Here is a 19,213-nt window from a genome sequence, read left to right on the forward strand (position 1 = left end):
GAAGAATTCCGTGTTAAATTAGATGTTTCATTTTATGATGGGCATTTGCATATAGAGGATTATCTTGATTAGGAGCGAGCTGTTGAAACATTTTTTTAATACATGGAGATCTCTACTGAAAAATAAGTCAAGTATGCAACATGCAGACTAAAAGGTGGCGCAAGAGCTTAGTAGCAACAGGTGCTCCAATCTTGTCGGAGGGAAGGAAAAGGGAGTGTGAGATTCTGAAACCTGATCATGAAACAACTTTTATGCAGACACTTTCTACCTATAGATTTCAAACAAATGTTATACATGAGCTACCAACATTATACTCAAGTAAATTGAAACGTTTGTGAGTATAACAAAGAGCTTTATCGACTTAGTTCCCTCAACAACCTTAATAAATCAAATAACCATATGGTGGCACGATATATTGGAGGATTGAAAGATGTAGTCCAGGACAAACTTGAACTGAATTCTATTTGGTCCCTATCACAGGTAGCCAACTTCGCTTTGAAAGTTGAGATGCAACTCAATCGGCACTCTTGCAATTATAATTCTTAGCGATGTCATAGCAACATTGCAGCTGAAAATATTAAAATGTAGTCACCACCAACAGTGAAAAATAATATAAAGACACATTTACAAAGAGGCTCCAACAATCAGAATGTCAAAGCCAAGAACCCAGTCAAGCCGAGAGCAACAGTGAAGGATAATCCACATGCTAAACCAACCACTCTTAAGTGATACAAAGGCTTCCAACCTCGTCACAAATTGAATGAGTGCCAAAATCGCCAACAATTATAACTCTTAGAAGGTGAGCTTCAGAACAATGATTGGGTAGTGGAAGGTGGAAATGAAGAAGTGGAAAAATTATTAAAATTTTGAGGGTACCCACCCTCAAGCAAGCATAGGTTTGCCCCTGTGTGTAGCAGTTTGATATATGCATTTATTAGATTAAAACATTAGAAATTATCATAGGAAACCTAAAATGTCTCATGACTACTTAGATTTAATGACTATAAGTTATTACTCCCACTTTTGGTTGTTCATACTACATGTCCCATTCGTTTTTATCGTTTATTCTTTGATAGATATGAGCTACATATATGTTTAGCGAACCATGACCTCATAAGCAGAGTTATCAGTATTAGACTATATTTTTATATTTTATATTTTGTAGTAGATTATTGTGTATTTGTTTTGTGGGTTGGTAGTTTTTTTCTTATAATTTATTCTATTTACATTTCTTTTGCTTGTATAAGAACTTTCTTTTACATTAAATTACCTATTTTAGATCATCTATTTGTAAAAATTTTATTCCTAAATTAAAATATTTGATTAAAATAAAACAGCTCAATTTGATTCAAAATTCAAATTCCCCGTAAAGCTTTAGGGGTTTATCCAAACTTTAAATTGTCTGAAAATATTCCCCATTTGTTATATGCCATACGGAAGGCATAAATAATGATTAATGAAACAGATAACTCCAAAACAGTAAGCAGATAAGTCCAATAAATTTATGGAAAAATATTCTATGGTGGCTTACTAAAATATTTATGAGGGAACATAATAAACTGCGAGACACCACACCATTTCCATCTATTAAGCTATAGCCACAGCAGTTTTGTAGTTTGAAAACTTTCAAATTTAAATCCAAATCATGCACTTCCAAAATCTACCGGCTACAGAAATCTCATGAATTTGGCACTATTCTAAATCAAAATTATTGAATTTACTTTGAGATTAGTATTGCACTAATCTTAAAGCAAATCTAATAATTTTAGATATATTCTTGATATAAAATTATATCATAATGTATATTTCAGTGGAAATGTTTTCTTGATCTGACATAGTTCAAAACTATTGGATTTATTGTCTAACACAAAATAAAATTGTTGCATCCTAGAAAATTCACGGCGATAGAAAAATATAAAGATTAATGCCTTAGCTTTGTACGAAGATCCAGAACACAAGCATAAAAAGGAGAGGGTGTAAAGTTCATAAGAGACACCAGAGTTTTTACGTGGAAACCCCTGAAAAGGGGAAAAAATCTTGGGGCCTGGCCCAGTTTGAATGAATTCACTAGTGCTTGCAATTGATTACAAATGAGGCCCTTCCTTAGGAGGAAGGTCTTGGCTCGAAGTAACAAATATACATCATATAAAATGCATTGCATGGTGGAAGTTGGAAGAATTAATCTTGATATGTTTGTTTGGGGCGGCAAAACCGTAGTCGACGGGCGATGAAGATCGAGAGGACCATAGTTAGCAGGCGACGAAGGTCGGGAGGACCATAGTCGGCGAGGAATGTAGTAGGTAGATGATAGAGGTCCGAAGGACCATAGTTGGCAAATGACAGAGATCGGAAGAACTGTTGTTGGATGACAGTGGTTGGGAGGACTGTAGTTGGCAGACTGGTTGAAGTCCTGCGGTGTTCGGTAGACTGGCGGAATTCCGATGGCGAACGACAAACTATGAAAATCCGACGATGGTCGGTGAACGGGCGGAAGTCCGGCGGCAATCGGTGAACTGGTAGAAGTCCGGCGGCGATCGGAGGATGGGTGGAAGTCCGGCGGCGATCGGTGAACTGGTGGAAGTCGGGTGGCGGTCGACTGACTGGCAGAAGTCCGTCGGTGGTCGGCGAACTGGTGGAAGTCTGGCGGAGGTAGACAGACTGGCAGAAGTCTGTCTGTGGTCAACAGTTGGGAGGAAGTCCGTCTACGGTCGACGAACTGGCAGAAGTCCGTCGGTGGTCGGAGAATGGGTGGAAGTCTGGCGGCGATCGGGATGAACTCTGGTGGAAGTCCGGTGGCAATTGGTGGACTGGCAGAAATTCTTCAATGGTTGGGAAGAACTTTGGCGGTGATCGGCGGACGAGCAGAAGTCCGGCGATGGTCGACAGACTGGCAGAAGTCCGGCGGTGGTCGGCAGGAAGTCCGGCGGTGGTCGGCAGGAATTCTGGTGGTGGCCGGCAGGAACTCCGGCGTGGCCGGCAGGAACTCCGGCGGTGGTCCGCAGGAACACCGGCGGTGTCGGCAGGAATTCCGGTGGTGGTCGGTAGGAACTCCGGCGGTGGCTGGCAGGAACCCGCTGTGAACTCCGGCGGTGGTCCTCAGGAACACCGGCGGTGGCGGCAGGAATTCCGGTAGATAAGTCCAATAAATTTATGGAAAAATATTCTATGGTGGCTTACTAAAATATTTATGAGGGAACATAATAAACTGCGAGACACCACACCATTTCCATCTATTAAGCTATAGCCACAGCAGTTTTGTAGTTTGAAAACTTTCAAATTTAAATCCAAATCATGCACTTCCAAAATCTACCGGCTACAGAAATCTCATGAATTTGGCACTATTCTAAATCAAAATTATTGAATTTACTTTGAGATTAGTATTGCACTATTCTTAAAGCAAATCTAATAATTTTAGATATATTCTTGATATAAAATTATATCATAATGTATATTTCAGTGCAAATGTTTTCTTGATCTGACATAGTTCAAAACTATTGGATTTATTGTCTAACACAAAATAAAATTTAAGTGAACTCCTTATTATACGAGGTTTCCATTTCATAGCTTAAGCCCATTACGCTTTTCTTCTAGCTAAAGATTGGGCTTAAAAAAAGTAGCCAAGGCCCATTAGTGTTATGTGGGATCCTCCAAGGTTTTTACATGCATGTGATACTGTTATTATAAGGGAATAGCTCGGAAGTTTCTAGAAAATAAAATGATAGAAAAAATTTATTAGATGAGTATGTCTCCCAATTCTATTATGAGGTAGAATCTGTATAATAATGCTTTTGTATATGTTCCTTAGATACATTTAAAAAAAGGCTCAGCACATAAAACTATCATACAAGTTTACAAGAGAATCATGAGCTAAGACTTCGTTTGGGACGACTATTTTACGATAAAAATTAAAATTTTTGTACTCAAAAACTGTTTTAAGAAGCAGTAAAAAGCTATCCCAAATGAATCCTAAGACTTCATTTGGGACGGTTTTTTTTGTTGTTTCTTAAAGCAATTGTTTAGTACAAAAATAAGCTACTTTAAGAAACAATAATAAAGCTATCTCAAATGTAACCTGAGTCCTCTCAATAGTTTCTCACATGAGTATTCCTGATCATGATTTTCTTATGACTCAGAAGCCAAAATCTTTTAAGTCTTCACTGCTTTGTAATATGCTGTACATACATTACAACACAGATTCAGCCTATAAAAGCTCATAATGGCGTCTTTCAGACTAAAAATGCAGACAAGCTCACAAGAGAATCGATATCAACCATCACTACATTATTGTTCTCCTTTCAAGCTACATGCTGTGTAAGCTGCCTTTGTTTTCAATGGCATTCACCACCTTTCGCAACTAAATTAATTGTCACTGAAAATTTCTTTTTCATCAAAGAGATCTACACAGTTACAGAAAAAAAAACTTAGCTGCATCATTATATCTCACAAGAATAGATAGAAAGGTAAATGGATGAGCACTTAGTTCTTAGCAGATGCCTTATTGTGGCCTACTTTCACCAATTCCTTTAACTCCATGTGATGGTGTGCATGAACTAAAGTGAAGGCAGGCAAAGTATAGAGACCCCCTCTTTTATCTCCAGCTATCAAAGTGATGAAGAAGAAGCATGTAGAGCCCTAGCTATTCCCCACAATCATCAAAGCCTCTTTATTGCTTCTGCCACTCTTTCCTTATCATTGCAAGAGCAATGGAAACAAAAGTAGAGAAATCAAAGCACGGGCTTCAAAATGAATTGCTGGTTTCTGATGATTGAAATCGTGACTTGTAAATTTCCACCCATATATTTCAGTGGAGAATTTGGTATGCAACTACTTAGAGCTGGAGCCAATGGTATCTGGAATTGCTTTTAGATTCGCGTGATGTAAATATGATCGATTTTTAATGCAAAAAAAGAAATTTTTTGCTCGTGATTAACTGCAATGGAGAAGGCAACTTGGTAATATAGATGTAATAGTATCCTGAAAGCCGACAACAGCAGATCAAAGTGCTCCCATTGGTGAAGAAATGGTAGAATACTGCTCTCACAATTGCATAAAAGAACACCATTCATCTCCAAATATTCTTTTATCATGCCTACTTTTGACTCAATTATTCAAGGGCCCTCTCTACCTACATTGGCTTTTATCACTTCACATATAGCCACTTTGGCTAAAAAGTTCTTTGAGGAACGTGAGTGCGAGATGTGATCTTTTTTTTTTTTTTGATTTTTTTTTTTTTGATTTTTTTGTACGTAGATGTGAGGGTTGTTGTATTGAAAATTTAATGGATGACCTGTTGTGGACAAATTCTGTTCATTTTGATTGCTTAGATTGATTGGTCAAGAAGAGATAATTTGATCAATTGTTTATGGACTGTTTGATCAAATAACTCATGAGTGATTTTTATAAGTAATCCGTAGGAAATAACTACCGGTCATCTCTCTCGCTCATTATGGGTGTTAGTTTGTTCCATAGATAATTAATTTATAAATAAGAAAGTAAAAAGGGAAAAAAATGAAAAACTGTAGTTCGGAATTCAACGAATATAATTCAACATGAATCAAGGTATGTTTTCTTTCGATAAAAATCTTGTGAAAATCATCTTGTTTAAGATCTTGTGGATTTAAGATTAATGTAAATTCATGTTTTCTTTTTGATTTCTTTTACATAATTTGTAATAGGAGTTCTTGTAAAAGCTAGAGAACTTATTTTTTCGTGTTGTGAGTTCTTTCCAGTGTTTGAGAACTTAAATTTAACACATGTTTTAGCTAACTGAACTTGGCCGAAAATGTTATATTTTCATTCCAAATTTGATGATTGTTTTTGATATAATGCTTCATATTTCTTAAATATTTCTACAAAAAAAGATAAAACTGAACATTGAAGCTGCTCAAACTACTGAAACTAATACGAGCTTGAAAACTTAGAATCTGTTAAGAGCTACAGAAAGTAATCACCTCTTTTTCTTCACAAACATAAAGGAAAGAAAAGAAAAGGAAAAGAGGATTTGAAACAAAGCAGCAAAGGAGATTACATGAGATAATGCTTTTTTTTTTTTAAGGTTTAATCCTTTTCAGAATATAGTGTCCGAGCATCTACACATGTGCTTGTTGACAGACGACTCTCCCTAAGAGTAAGTGAAAGCTTCACAGAAATCCAAAACAGTCAAAAGAGAAAAGGAAAAAAATATCAGGCTTTATTGCGTTGCATTTTGATGAAAGCTCTTTGTATTTTGCATCGCATTAGAAATATATTTCTCCTTTGTAGATTGGGAGTACTCAAATCTTTGCACTCGCAAAGAGAAGTATAAGATTCCTCCTTTTCAGTGGAGTTATTGACGATTCCTCTTTTGTGTGTGTGCGCGCGCAGTGGAGAATCCATGGAACTAGTTGATGATCACATGTTGGTTTTTGTGGTATAAAGATGGACAAAGTTTGCTCTCAAAGCTATAATGATATTAGCTTGCCACTGTTTTTTTGTCCTCAAAGTGTGCCATCTTTTAAAATTTAAGCCAAATTCCTTTACTTATAAAGACATAACATTTCATGTTGGGAAAACTTCATTATTGCTTCTTAAAGCAGCTTTCTAGTACTAAACTTAAAAAACAGCTTTCTAGTACAAAACTTATAATTTTTGTACTAATTAAAAAACTATTTTAAGAAGCAGTAAGAAAGCTGTCCATCACACCGTCAATGTTTTGATTGTTAATTGAACATTCTCTTAAATTGTTAATAAGAGAAACACTCTATCGTTAATCTACAATGGACAATCTATGCCTATTTATGCTTGCATGACATCCAGTAATCAGTAATTGAGTGTTACGAAAGTGATGCAACCCTAATAGCTTATGTGGATTTCAGACACTCATAGATTGATGTAGGCCACGCACACATGCGCGAGGACACTGCTTTTAAGAAGAATGTTTTTGAAATGGAATAAATCTTTTAATTTTAATTTTTTATTTAAAAAATGAATTATAACTAATTTTATCAAGAAGGATCTAATATATAATAGTGAAGAAGTAGATCTAAGGCTGATTTTGGAGTATTTTGTTGCCTTTAATTTGTAACTTACATGTTAATGGAGAGAACTTTCTTTTAGTTTTATTTTATATTTAGGAATATTTTGAGTCAGTAATTCGTCTTTTAAGTAAATATGCTTTGGGACAGAGCAGACAGAGGCATTTACTCTTTTATCTTTTTTCTAGTTTGATGCCAAAGGTATTAATATCACTGAGTTCTCTATGAATTTGACTTTCCACTTCATTGTTCTTCAGTTTTCTCCCTTCAGTTAAAATCTGTGAGAAGGAAAAGTTAAGTAGTAAAAAAAAAGTTTCATGTGTGTTTGAGTCATCTCATTATGTACTTTCATTATAATTTGATTAAATTAATTAGGCATTTTATTTGCATGCGTGTTTGTTTGGGATAAGTGCCGTGTTTTATAAAGTTAGTTATGAAGTTGATGTGGGTAAAATAACTTAACTACTCTAGTTGTAAAATGTAACTTTCGATCATAAAATTTTCTAAAAAGCAGTAAAAAAGATTAATCGTGGGCCAGTTTTGCCCATTTTGCCTGCTGTCGTTCGCAGATTCGCAGTCAAAGGCTCGAAGCCCTTTCGTTCCGTTGTTCACAACTCGCAAGATGAGGTCTTCTTCGCAAATCACAAGAGGTCGCCGGTCTTCTCCTTCGCAAATTGCAAGAGTTTGTCAACCCTAAAGAAATGGTTTTGATCTGCCCCTGAGTCATCAAACCTTTATCTCACTACTTGGGGTTTATTGCATGAATCTTTTGTATCATTAAGAATCAAATTCTCAGTTAAATCTAATAAAAAAATGTCATTTCTAATACTCTCTAACCAAGCCTTTTTAGGCCTACCTCTATCTTTTTTAACGTAAGCCGGATATATACATCTACTCTTCTAACTTGATCATCGGAAGGCCAAAGTTTTATGTGACCAAATCATCCAACTCCGCCGTCTCTAGTCTTGTCTGTCATTGGGTCTCTTTTAGAACAGACCTTAAATCATTTATATTATAAAATGAGATTAAAATCCTTATTTTCAGCCAAAAAGAAGAAAAAAAGTTGCTCACCTATTAGTAAGCTTTGAATGATTTGATATTGGGTCAATAATACCAACTAATTCAATCGGGTCCTGATTTGAATAGAATAGAGCAAGATTTGGCTCATTAGTTTAATTCAGATTCTATTGGAGCCAAAAATGAATTCTCCAAGATGTATTTTAGTTGCAAATGAAAGTTCTATTTTGGAGGGGGTAGACATGTAAATTGTTACAATATAAGGCAAAATTAAATGGGCGGGTCCCTGCCAAGTTTGAACACGTCCAAAACAAGACCCAAGCCACGGCCCGAATTGCTTGTGGGTCAGTTAGAGGGACCTTTTTCGTTGCTTTGTATTTCAAATCTTACTTTCTTATTACTTTTTAAAAAAATTGTAATAAAAAAGCTACTTTTATAATCAAATTTATCAAAGTGTGATACCTGTAAGAAAATTAATATTTGCTTATTTTTTTAAAAAAAATTATGATATCCATAATATAGCTTTACAATATCATTTAAATTATACACACACATACATACACATAGCCCGATATCATATAACAATATTCTTTGAAAAATTAATCATAGTAATAATCTAAACGGTTAGCATTCAAATGATTTAACAAAGAAATTTGTTGAAAATTTAGAATGATATGCCGCCCTTGAAAATTTAGAATGATATGCCTTTTTGGTCATATTTGTTATTTTCTAAGGATATATTTTTATATCATTTTAAATAGAAAATATGATCCATTTATCGACCATCGTATCCCGAATAGGGTCTTCTGAGTCAGCATCGCCTGACTACAGCCTTCCAACCTTCATTGCCCAGCTATTATCCTTTTGACCACCATTGTCTGATTACAACCCTTTAACTGCAGCCTCTTGACTACAATCATCGGACCATCAACTCCTGACTGCGACTCTTTGACCATCTTCAACCTACTATGGTTTTGACTTTTGTTACTTGACTATTGATCAATTACTGTCTTTTGACCAATATTATTCTACAATAGTCTTCTAATTGCTATCGTTCGATTACGATCAGCACATGCCATTTATATAAGATTGATGCATATCGTCGACACCAACTTTAACGTCCAACATCAGAATCAAGATTTATGTTATATTTTTAGTTTCTAGTCTCCCCGATTGAAAATAGCGTGATCAAACATAAATGATCTCCTAAAAAGATAGCTCTCATTTATTTTAACTTTTTTTATAAATGATACGTAAAATATATATATTTCTTTCTTTTTTTTAAAAAAAAAATTTTACCATCATAAATATTCTAACACAAAGAAAAATTACATTTGGATCAATTATTACCTAATAAATAGTGATGAGAATTCCCCTCACTGCAACAATTTATTCTTATGATATTGAAGTCCGACGGGTCAAAGACAATAACAGAACCACAGAAGGCAAGATGGGCACAAAAGCTGCTCATAGCCTATAAATATTTTTGTTCACTATCATTTGAAACTTATATATATATTGATGTTCTGCTGAGCATACAGAAGCTCCATCCTCCTGTCATTTGTGAAATCAAGGCATGTGCTCTGCACCTGATTTTGTTGCTATTGAACTGTGTGCCAGTGAGTGCTCAGCAGTGATGTCTCTGACATTAGTGGTTAAGACATCATTAATATCTTAATTAATCCAAGGTCCGTCATTAATTAAGCGATAATAAAACAGGATTTGCACGCATACTCTTAGTTTTTCATGGTCTTACATGTATTAGGGAGTCAAAAAGTGCGGTGGTTAATCTGGATTAAGGATTTAAAAACTATTTGATCATACATGGTGAGTAAGCGTCCGAAGACGACTCCAGAAGCATCACATCACTCAGTGTATAGTACACTAAGTGACATGGCATGTCTGGATTCGCTTCCGGACATATCTGACGTCCGCATAGAATAATCCCTTGATTAGTAGGACAGTCAATTATGTTCGAAATTTTAAGTACAATGAATAAAATTATTGAGTCAATATTTAAATTAATTGATATATTTAATTTATTTAATGATGATTAGTTTAAAATAATTTCAATTCCACTTCTAATTATATGATGTATCATATAAATATCAAGATTATAATCTTATCATGTCACATATGAGAAGATGTCCTAATTATTGAAGTATCTATCTTCATTATTATTGCACTTGAATTTTATTTGTAGTAGGAATCCATATTATTCATTATTATAATATATATTCATTATATATATTTGAAAAGTATATAATTTATTTTAAGATTAATAATATAGATAAATAATTTAATAATATTTTAATTTCATCTTAATATAAATTATAATATCATGACATTTTTTTTTCTTTTTTCCATTATAAATTGGCAAAGACATAGTTAATGACCTTACTCATTACATCACCCTCAAGATTTGTGCAAATCAAATATAATGAATGCCACTAATCATGTAGCACTTCAACTGATGATTAATGTCTATTTGTCTTGAACTAGACTATAATTAATTATATGATATGCATTTTAGGCTTCTTTTAGGACAACTTTCGTATAACAATTTTTTAGCGCAAAAATTTTTTGAAAACGAAATTTTTGTACTAAAAAGCTGTTTTAGAAAGCTATGACAAACCAAGTCTTAATAATCGAAAAAGAATTGCACAATTTTTTTTTGTTAATTCAACTGTTTAGTTTAAATTTGCAAGTAATTAATTACTTGAGCTTTTATATTACGCATCATTGGTGGATGAATAAAAGTTTAGATCTAAGATATTAGATAAGCAATATGTACTATGTATTCATCAGAATTTCAGATCTCTCCTGCCTAAAATTTTCCATGGCAGCATAAATTAGAACATTACCAAACACAAAAGAGCAAAATGTCGCTGTATCATGAACATAATCTCATTTCATCAACAAATCAGTTATGAGATAAACAAATAATAACATACTCCAAACTATATTTCTTTATTGATTGAAATCAAATGATACAAATACACAGAAAGACTCCAAAGTCTTCTGTTAAGGAAGAGTTTAGGCCGAAGGTTAGGCAAATATGCCCAGATTTTGGGGTGACTGTCCCCATCTATTCACACATGAAAGCATATAATGCATCACATGTGTCACCACACCACTTAAGGAAGATAAAATAAAAGAAATAATAGTACAATATTTGAATAAGAGAGAGGAGGTTGAAAAGCTAGAAGCTTGACCAAACGACCAAAAAAATTTAAAAGCTGCCTTCTACCAACCCAAATTGATTGCCTCTTCTTCCTTCAATGGCCTAAAGAAGACCCACCATTGCTCATCTTTCGTTCAGTCATCAATGCTCCTAGATTTTAATGTCAAACAATCTTCCCTCAACTTCCAACAAACATAAAGAATGGCAAGGTCCCCCTCCTTTGGGAATCAAGAAGCCATTCAAATATACATATTGACATAAACTAATAGAACCAAATATGGAGAAGTAAAGGCATAAAAAAATGAAATAAAATCAATCATCCACTAGACCCGACTCTTCCCATGCACAAATCCTATATTCTAATCTACTTCACCAAACTCCTCTAGAAAAATAATGAGGAATCCGCAAATTCTATGAAGCAATTAATACACAAGCCTACCTCTTATATAGTAAGCTTTTATCTTCTTCGATCATGGCCACATCAACATCCATATCATTCAGGTTCATGTGTTGCTTCCTTGTCTTCTCTCACCCATAAGCAGTTTTTGCTCAGCTTTCTCTTCTTGTTGGGTGGGAGAGAGAAGTAAGGAGACGATGTGGTCTCAGAGCTCAGATTAATGAGAGTTTTCACTCTTAGATGAGGCAGAATGAAAGCAGATCTTCCCTTCATTCCTTTTATAACAATTTGCTGCATGAGTCTATAGCAGTCTGTAATGCCTTCCTGCAATAAGAAGATGGTAGTAAGAATGCGGTTCTTCAAGCATAAGCTTGTTGCATCAATCAAGCATTAATTAGAGATTATGGGTGTTGACATCTTAGATATGGCTCAAATTTGATGAGATCAAGAAGTCAAGCTATTTAATGATTAAAAATAACAAAAAGAACATAGCTACTATGTATTGATTATATTACATAATACTTATATAATCTGTGCAAACCAGCATTGAACCAAATACTAAGTAATTGATACATTATTGTTGCGTCCAGGAGTACGTATCAATTATTATTATGTAAATAACCTTTCCTATCAAGAAAAGTTAATTATTCACGTAATATCTCACTAAACAATCAAGTATAATCTCATTGATAGTGAGTAGCTAAGTCAAACCAACTTATGCGACAAATGGGGCTCAACTTGATAAATTGCTCATAATGAGGTAAGTTCGAGCAACCCCAAATTCTCTTATCAACTTGCAAGTTAGCTTATTCAATTCAAGAATTTAAATAAGAAGTTATCAAAAAAATTTATATTGACTTTTTTCATCTCAACTAATTTCTCATTTAATATCTACATGAATTAAATTATCTAGCTCTAAACCCTAAACCGACGGTCTTTCCGACTGGTTTTCCGTCAAAATCTTTCTGGTGAAAAAACTGTCAGAAATTCACCACTAACTTACCGGCGGAATATTCACCGGTTTCACCTCCGCTTCTACCAGCGGATATAATTCCGCCGGTATACCAAAGTTTTCCTGTATTGTCTTCTCTCTTTCATAATAAATAAGTTGGTTAACGATCAGCTCAACTTTATATAATTGAGCTTGAGCTTTAACATAATTAATTAGTCAAGCTCAAATGCAAGTTGGAGGTAGCACAAACTGAGCTCAACTCTTTAACACCACCATATCATGCCACAAAATTAATTAAATTCCATCTTAATTACCTTAGTAAGTCCACTGCACCAATTGACCGCTTGTCTGGGGTCAATGAAAGCCAGATCAGGAGCCTCATCAACAGCACACATGATGATAGCCACAGCAATTGATGATGGACAATGGTCCAGAAAATCAATATCTGTGACATAAGATAATGCTCCAATTAGATTTGAAGACTTTTTTTCTTATATAAAATAAGATTCTATTCAGATACATATACAATATAGCAGTTATAAATAAATTATAAATTACCATTTATTGCTGATAAAATTATCTGTGCAGCACTAGAAACCAAATATCTTCTATACACCCCACTTGGATCTACCTTGCTGGCAAAAAAATCAATGAAATTAAATGGCGTCACAGACCGAAGCCTCCATTTCAGAGCAGTGAGAACAAGGAGCTCCATCTTGCAGATAGTTCGAGGCTCAAAGATGAATCTAGCTCCCTCAACCTATATCAATCAATACTGACTTATTTCCATGTCAACTTTAACGTTTCAATTTGTGCAAATTAGTTGAGCATTTAGGAATGGTAAAAATCATCAACCTGCAAGTCAAGCAGAGAAGGTACAAAGGTTTCCTCCATTTTTGCAGCAAGAGACAAACTGGCAACTGACAAAAGCTGCAAAGGCCATCCATTGGCTTGCTATATATCATGATAGAGCAAGTCAGGCATTAATTTGCTGGATTAACAATCTTAATCTTAATAAGCTTAATCAAATGATGTAAATTATAAGATACATCTGTCTTAAGACAAACAAGAGTACTGAGTTTGAAGCACAGAACTGTTATCCCTAATGCATATGAGTATGCTTCAGGATAAAACATGAATGCTAGACTTTGATCATCTTTTGCTCCCATTACTATAGTTCTTATGATTAATTATTCTGTGCATACTCCAACACCGATCGAAGACCAATCAAAATGAGTTAAATCACTCCTTCGCACAATATCGCGGCTTGGTACTGGTCGTTACCGCTCAGTACCGCAGCTTGATGCTACACGTTAACGCAGCTCGTTACCGCTGACGTGATGTATTTTTGTTGGTCACCGGACAACGTTCTGCATCTGATCTCCGGACAGAATAATTTCTTCTTTGATGATTTAGTTTGTTTTTTCAGAGAAAAAGTGCAATGACATATATTAATCTTGGCATTTAAATATTTTTTAAATATTTCGCACGCTTATTAGCATATATGTGGAAGCAAAGCCACATGCATGCAACAATCAGCACTGTACGAGTGGAGGTGTAAAAGGTTACCAGAGAGTTTTAATGAAGAAACAGCAATGGCTTCGGTCATCAGTATTTAATAGAGTAGCCAAATGTAAGGATCCAGAAACGTGGGGTGCAAATAGTAAAACAGGAGCGTACCGGCAAACGGTGAGCGGATAGGAACCGGTCCATGTAGTTAACGGCGAGATACGCCGTCAAGGGCTGGAAATGGTAGTACGCATGCACCTGCCACAAAAGAACAAAAAGAAAAAGAGGTTATTTACAGTATTTTTATTGAATGAGCCATAGCATAAATATGATATATATTAACAATTATATTATTCTAACTTATTAATAAACTTAAAAATAACAAACAAATTTATTATAAAATATATAAAAAAAATATTTATATATAATCAAAATAATAAAAATAATTTAAATCTATTTCCCCTTCATTTGATCTCTATCGGTGAGAATTTAGACTTCATTTGGGATGCATTTCTTAATGCTTTTTAAATCAATTTTTAATTAAAAATTGATTTAACAAACAGTAAAAAAATTCATCCCAATTGATAAAAATAATGAAAAAATAAGCTAATATAACAATCTTATTTTCTGCATACAATTTATATATTCTAATTGTATAGAAGAAGACTTATTTATGACCAATATTGAAATCTTACGTTTTTTTTTGGTGGGGGAAACAAATTTTACGTTTTAGTGTTTTACCACTTGCCTATGCCATTTTTGTCCATACAAAGTTCGGGGAAAAGTCTTTTACTTTTGCAGCAGAAAAGAAAAAAAAAACCAGAAGTTCGGGGAAACAGGCATCGTCGGCGCCACTCAAAACGCGCCGTGAATCCCACGGTAAAGAATCTCACCTGAAGAATCCATCCCACAGCAACTTCCCGGGCAGCGGAATCGATCGACCTCGACCGGAGCCTTGCCGGATAATCCACCGCCGGCGAGTGCTCCGCCTCCCCCTCCACGAACACAGAAATCGATTCATCCGACTCATCCGGAAACTCAAAGGCCTCGCCGGCGCCTGGAAACCCCATAGACAGCTCGTCGAGCTCATCGGCGTCTTCCTCACAGAGGAGATCACCCCACGAGGCCGCATCGCGGGCCGAAGAGAGCTCCATTTTGGAAGTGTTTGTGCGTGGAAAGAAAAATTTATATTTGAAATTTTAGAATATATTTTTTTATTCAATATTATTATTTTAATTACTGAATAATTTTATTAAAAAATTGGCAAATTCCACCTATCTAGCCTAATACTATGTACTCTCTTATTATTACATTATCTTTTTAATTAACATAAAAGTCAATTTAGAAAATTTCTAGTTAGTAAAAAAATTTAGTTAGTCATTTGCTTTATTGTTTGACTGGCTTAGGTTTTGTTTAAGATAATTTTTTTTATTATTTTTTATAATAATATTATAGTTAAACTTTATTGAAAAGCAATGAAAAAGAGGTGACAAAAAGAAAAGCTATCTCGAACAAAGCTTTAGGGACTGCTTTCTTATTATTTTCTAAACTAGCTTTCTAGTGCAAAAAAAAATTAGTTCAAATATTTTTATCATAGAATACTGATTTAAATAATAATAAATAAAATTTCACTTCCACTTCTTATGATAGAAATTATAAATTTGGAATCTTATGATTTTTTCTTCTTTATCTTTTGTAAGTCATTTAGCTATAATTTCTACTAATGCATTTGTAATATATATGATGGTATGATATTGTTCTCCTCTTTTGAATAATATTATTTATAAAAATGACTTAGGCTTCATTTGTGATAATTTTCTTACTATTTTTTAAAACAGTTTTTTAATAAAAAAATTTTGAATTGAAAAACTATTTTAGAACGCAGTAAGAAACCTACCCCAAACGAAATCTTAGTTTCTAGAATTGTTATAATTTTTAGAACATAAAATTTATTATTTAATAAAATATAAAACTCTTAACAAATAACATATCTAAAAGCTTTCAAAATGATCGAAATTAAATGACAATTAATTTAGCTTAATAAATTAAAAATTAGAGGATAATGAGAATGAAGTCGTGGAAAAGTATTATCAAATGATATAGCTTATCATTATGAACTTGTCACCACCAAAAATGCCTAATCTTGATAATCAAAAGGACTATATATAATCATTTTAGTTAGAGCCACATAAATATGGCCTAATACAAGCCCATAGACCTAAAACGTTATGTCTCATTCCTTTCGTGTATTCTCAGTACACAAGGAATAGATGATGGCCCTCACACCATTAGACATTCAATAATTTTTTAATTTCTTGGAGCCACTCTAACTTTCACAGTTCTTCATTTTATGATCCATAATCATAAAAAAAAAGACTTATAATAAATCTCGTGAACATCATAAGAAAAAAATGTTGAGATATTGTTATTATAATTTAGGGTTTAAAATTAAATTGACAAAATTTTTAAAATATTTTTGTCAATATGATCGTCAAAATTTTTAGATGTCAATTTCATCGTACTCATAGGATCAAGATATACAATATAGTATAATTGATACATCTATTTGAGATATTAGTAGTTCTGTTCATGTCACACCAATGAGGATCGCACGAATTTGCCTTTGTAAAGACGAGATAGTCAATTCATAACCATGCATTTTGAAACCTTTCTTGGCATCAGGTTTTTTACAATCTCTATTTGCTCAAACTGCATTCAGTGTTGAATCCCCTTTAACTATATGGAGGTAAATTATTTATGTGTCCATAGTGGATATTATTTAATTTGACCAATCATCTTGATTTTTCTTTACAATAATTTTCAACATCATAGCCTTGTGTCCCTCTATTTTTTATTTGATTAATATGTGTGAAGACTCATGCTAAGCTAGAGCAATGGAGGTTTACCCTCTTTATTTTGTTTTGTTCAAAGCCATCTTTTACCTATATAATCTATAACTAACCTATCAAGTGATTTACTACTTAAAAGGGTAGAAAACCCATAAACCTCAGCTTAGCAAAATAATAAATCAAAGAAGCAATGCAATTGCTGTTTTAATTATGGCGTAATATTTTCTAAGAAAAACATTATGGCGTAACAGTGTAAATTACATGCGCTAAAAAATTATGATGATGTGATATGTGAAGTCACCTTGACATGTCATGACAAGTACATCTGTTTCATAAAGGAATTTACTGCCCATAATATGTAATAATTTAAGAGTAATTATTCTTAATTTAATTACCACTCTTTCTTTAATAAAGCTAATTTGCAGGTGCTTTGTAGTTAGTACAGATAGGGGGACAAACTGTGCTATGATATTATGACATAATTAATTTTAATGATGATGCATTTAAAATTGTTAAATTTATTTTATGATTAATATTATAAAAGAACAGTTTATATTATATTAATTTTAAAATAAATCTAATAATTTTTAATCCTACTTTGATATAAATTATATTCGATTATATTTTGACTCATTAGAACATAATTTTTTTTTTTTCCAAACATATGAGAAGGCTTAACTTTTTTTTTAAAAAAATAATTTTGGTCAAAATTTATTTGAACTTTGACTAACTAAAATATAATTTGAATTAACTCAAAATTAGAAATTAACTTGTTGAAAATATTTATATAACATTTATGAATGTATAAATTATAATACATATGGGTTACTTTTTGGGATAATATTATTATTATTTTTTAAAACAATTTTTAACATTTAGAACAATTTTTTTATTGTTTTTTAAAGCAATTTTTTAATACAAAAATTTTAATTTTTGTACTAAAAAACTGATTTAAGAAGCAGTAAAAAAGTTGTCTCAAACAAAGTCTAAGGATTCGTTTGGGATGTTTTTTTTATTGCTTCTTAAATCAACTTTCTAGTAAAAAATTAAAAATTTTGTACTAGAAAGCTATTTTAAACTTTAATAAGTAAGAAAAAGTCGTCCCAAACGAAATAGAAGACTTCATTTGAGACAATTTTTGAATCAGCTTTCTAACAAAAAATTCATTGATAGCAATGAAAAAATAGTGATAAAAAATTATCCCAAACAAAAATGAAAGATGTTTCCATGGTTAAACTCTTGATGGAAACCTTTGAACTTTTAAGGTTGAAACTAAAAGAAAAATAAAAAATAAAAAATAATTAATACTATAAGAAAAAAAAATTAATATTTATGTTCTAACAAAAAAATTAATTAGGCCTTAGTTGCATAACACGAACATAAATGAATCATATTCCGTCAGAAAAAAAAAAGCAAACTATAAAATACTGATTGCTGTTGTCACTCAGTTGATATAACAGCTTTGATTAGATATGAGAATTAGCAGTTTAGAGACAGCGCATTAGTGCTAATTAATTATCAAGTAACTCATACGAAGGTGGCCGAGGAGATTAATTAGAGTAAAAACACCCACGCGAACGCGAACTAACACGAGCACGCGCGCACTAAGAAGAATAAATAAATATTAACCGTTAATAGATAATATATTATCTTAAAATAGAAGAAGCTGAGTCGACAGGCCATTGAGGGGTCCACTGTCGACCTCATCATGGTTAATATTGACCATTTAATAGTACTTTACTTGGCCAGTAGGGTTAGCAGATTGTAGCCTTATAACTGCTGTATGCATGGTACGTAGTTGACTAGCTAGTCATATTTTTGTACAGGGCTACAGGCAGAATTTTTTCATGCAATATAAATTTCTTGATGTCTATGCCCAATGATTAGTTCTTATTTGTCTGTATGGTGGTAATTTGAGATCAGTTTTGTAATCTTAATTTAAGTTTTATTTGTGATGATTTTTTTTTTACTGTTTTTTAAAATTATTATTTTTTATATAAAAGTTAAAATTTTGTACTTAAAATTTGTTTTAAAAAGCAGTATAAAAATAGTCCCAAATGAAGCTTGAGTGTGTCAACTATGTCCTAAATAAAATTTTCTCATCTTGTCTTATTTTAGCACTGAGACTTTTCATTGATTCTCATTAATTGAAAATATTTTAAATCTTCATATGTGAAGAACTTTGTCTTCATTTGAGACTATTTTCTTATTATTTTTATAGCAGTTTTTTTAATATAAAATTTAATTTTTTTATTAAAAAACTGTTTTAAGAAGCAGTAAAAAATGGTCTCA

At 32.9% G+C, this 19,213-nt stretch overlaps 1 protein-coding gene across 1 annotated transcript; it reads right to left on the bottom strand.

Moving 5' to 3' along the window:
- Window positions 1-10,981: 10,981 nt before the first annotated feature.
- Window positions 10,982-15,249, bottom strand: LOC110111701 (cyclin-D2-1). The gene is made up of 6 exons (XM_020843688.1): window positions 14,966-15,249; window positions 14,244-14,330; window positions 13,419-13,517; window positions 13,122-13,323; window positions 12,878-13,008; window positions 10,982-11,935 (listed from the first exon to the last, which is right to left on the bottom strand). Exons 1-6 carry the CDS (start codon window positions 15,224-15,226, stop codon window positions 11,708-11,710), a joined length of 1,008 nt encoding a protein of 335 aa, XP_020699347.1. The 5' UTR covers window positions 15,227-15,249; the 3' UTR covers window positions 10,982-11,707.
- Window positions 15,250-19,213: the final 3,964 nt, after the last annotated feature.

Source organism: Dendrobium catenatum, unplaced genomic scaffold (assembly GCF_001605985.2).
Source record: "Dendrobium catenatum unplaced genomic scaffold, ASM160598v2 fragScaff_scaffold_1446, whole genome shotgun sequence".
Taxonomy (NCBI): Eukaryota; Viridiplantae; Streptophyta; class Magnoliopsida; order Asparagales; family Orchidaceae; genus Dendrobium; species Dendrobium catenatum.

What these genes read in the sequence shown, in the direction of transcription:
- LOC110111701 (XM_020843688.1), bottom strand. Translation starts at nt 15,226, where the DNA reads ATGGAGCTCTCTTCGGCCCGCGATGCGGCCTCGTGGGGTGATCTCCTC. An exon ending in CTTCTCTGCTTGACTTGCAG is followed by an intron (nt 13,324 to 13,418) that starts GTTGATGATTTT and finishes TGATTGATATAG; the next exon opens with GTTGAGGGAGCTAGATTCAT. An exon ending in AATTTTATCAGCAATAAATG is followed by an intron (nt 13,009 to 13,121) that starts GTAATTTATAAT and finishes CTTATGTCACAG; the next exon opens with ATATTGATTTTCTGGACCAT.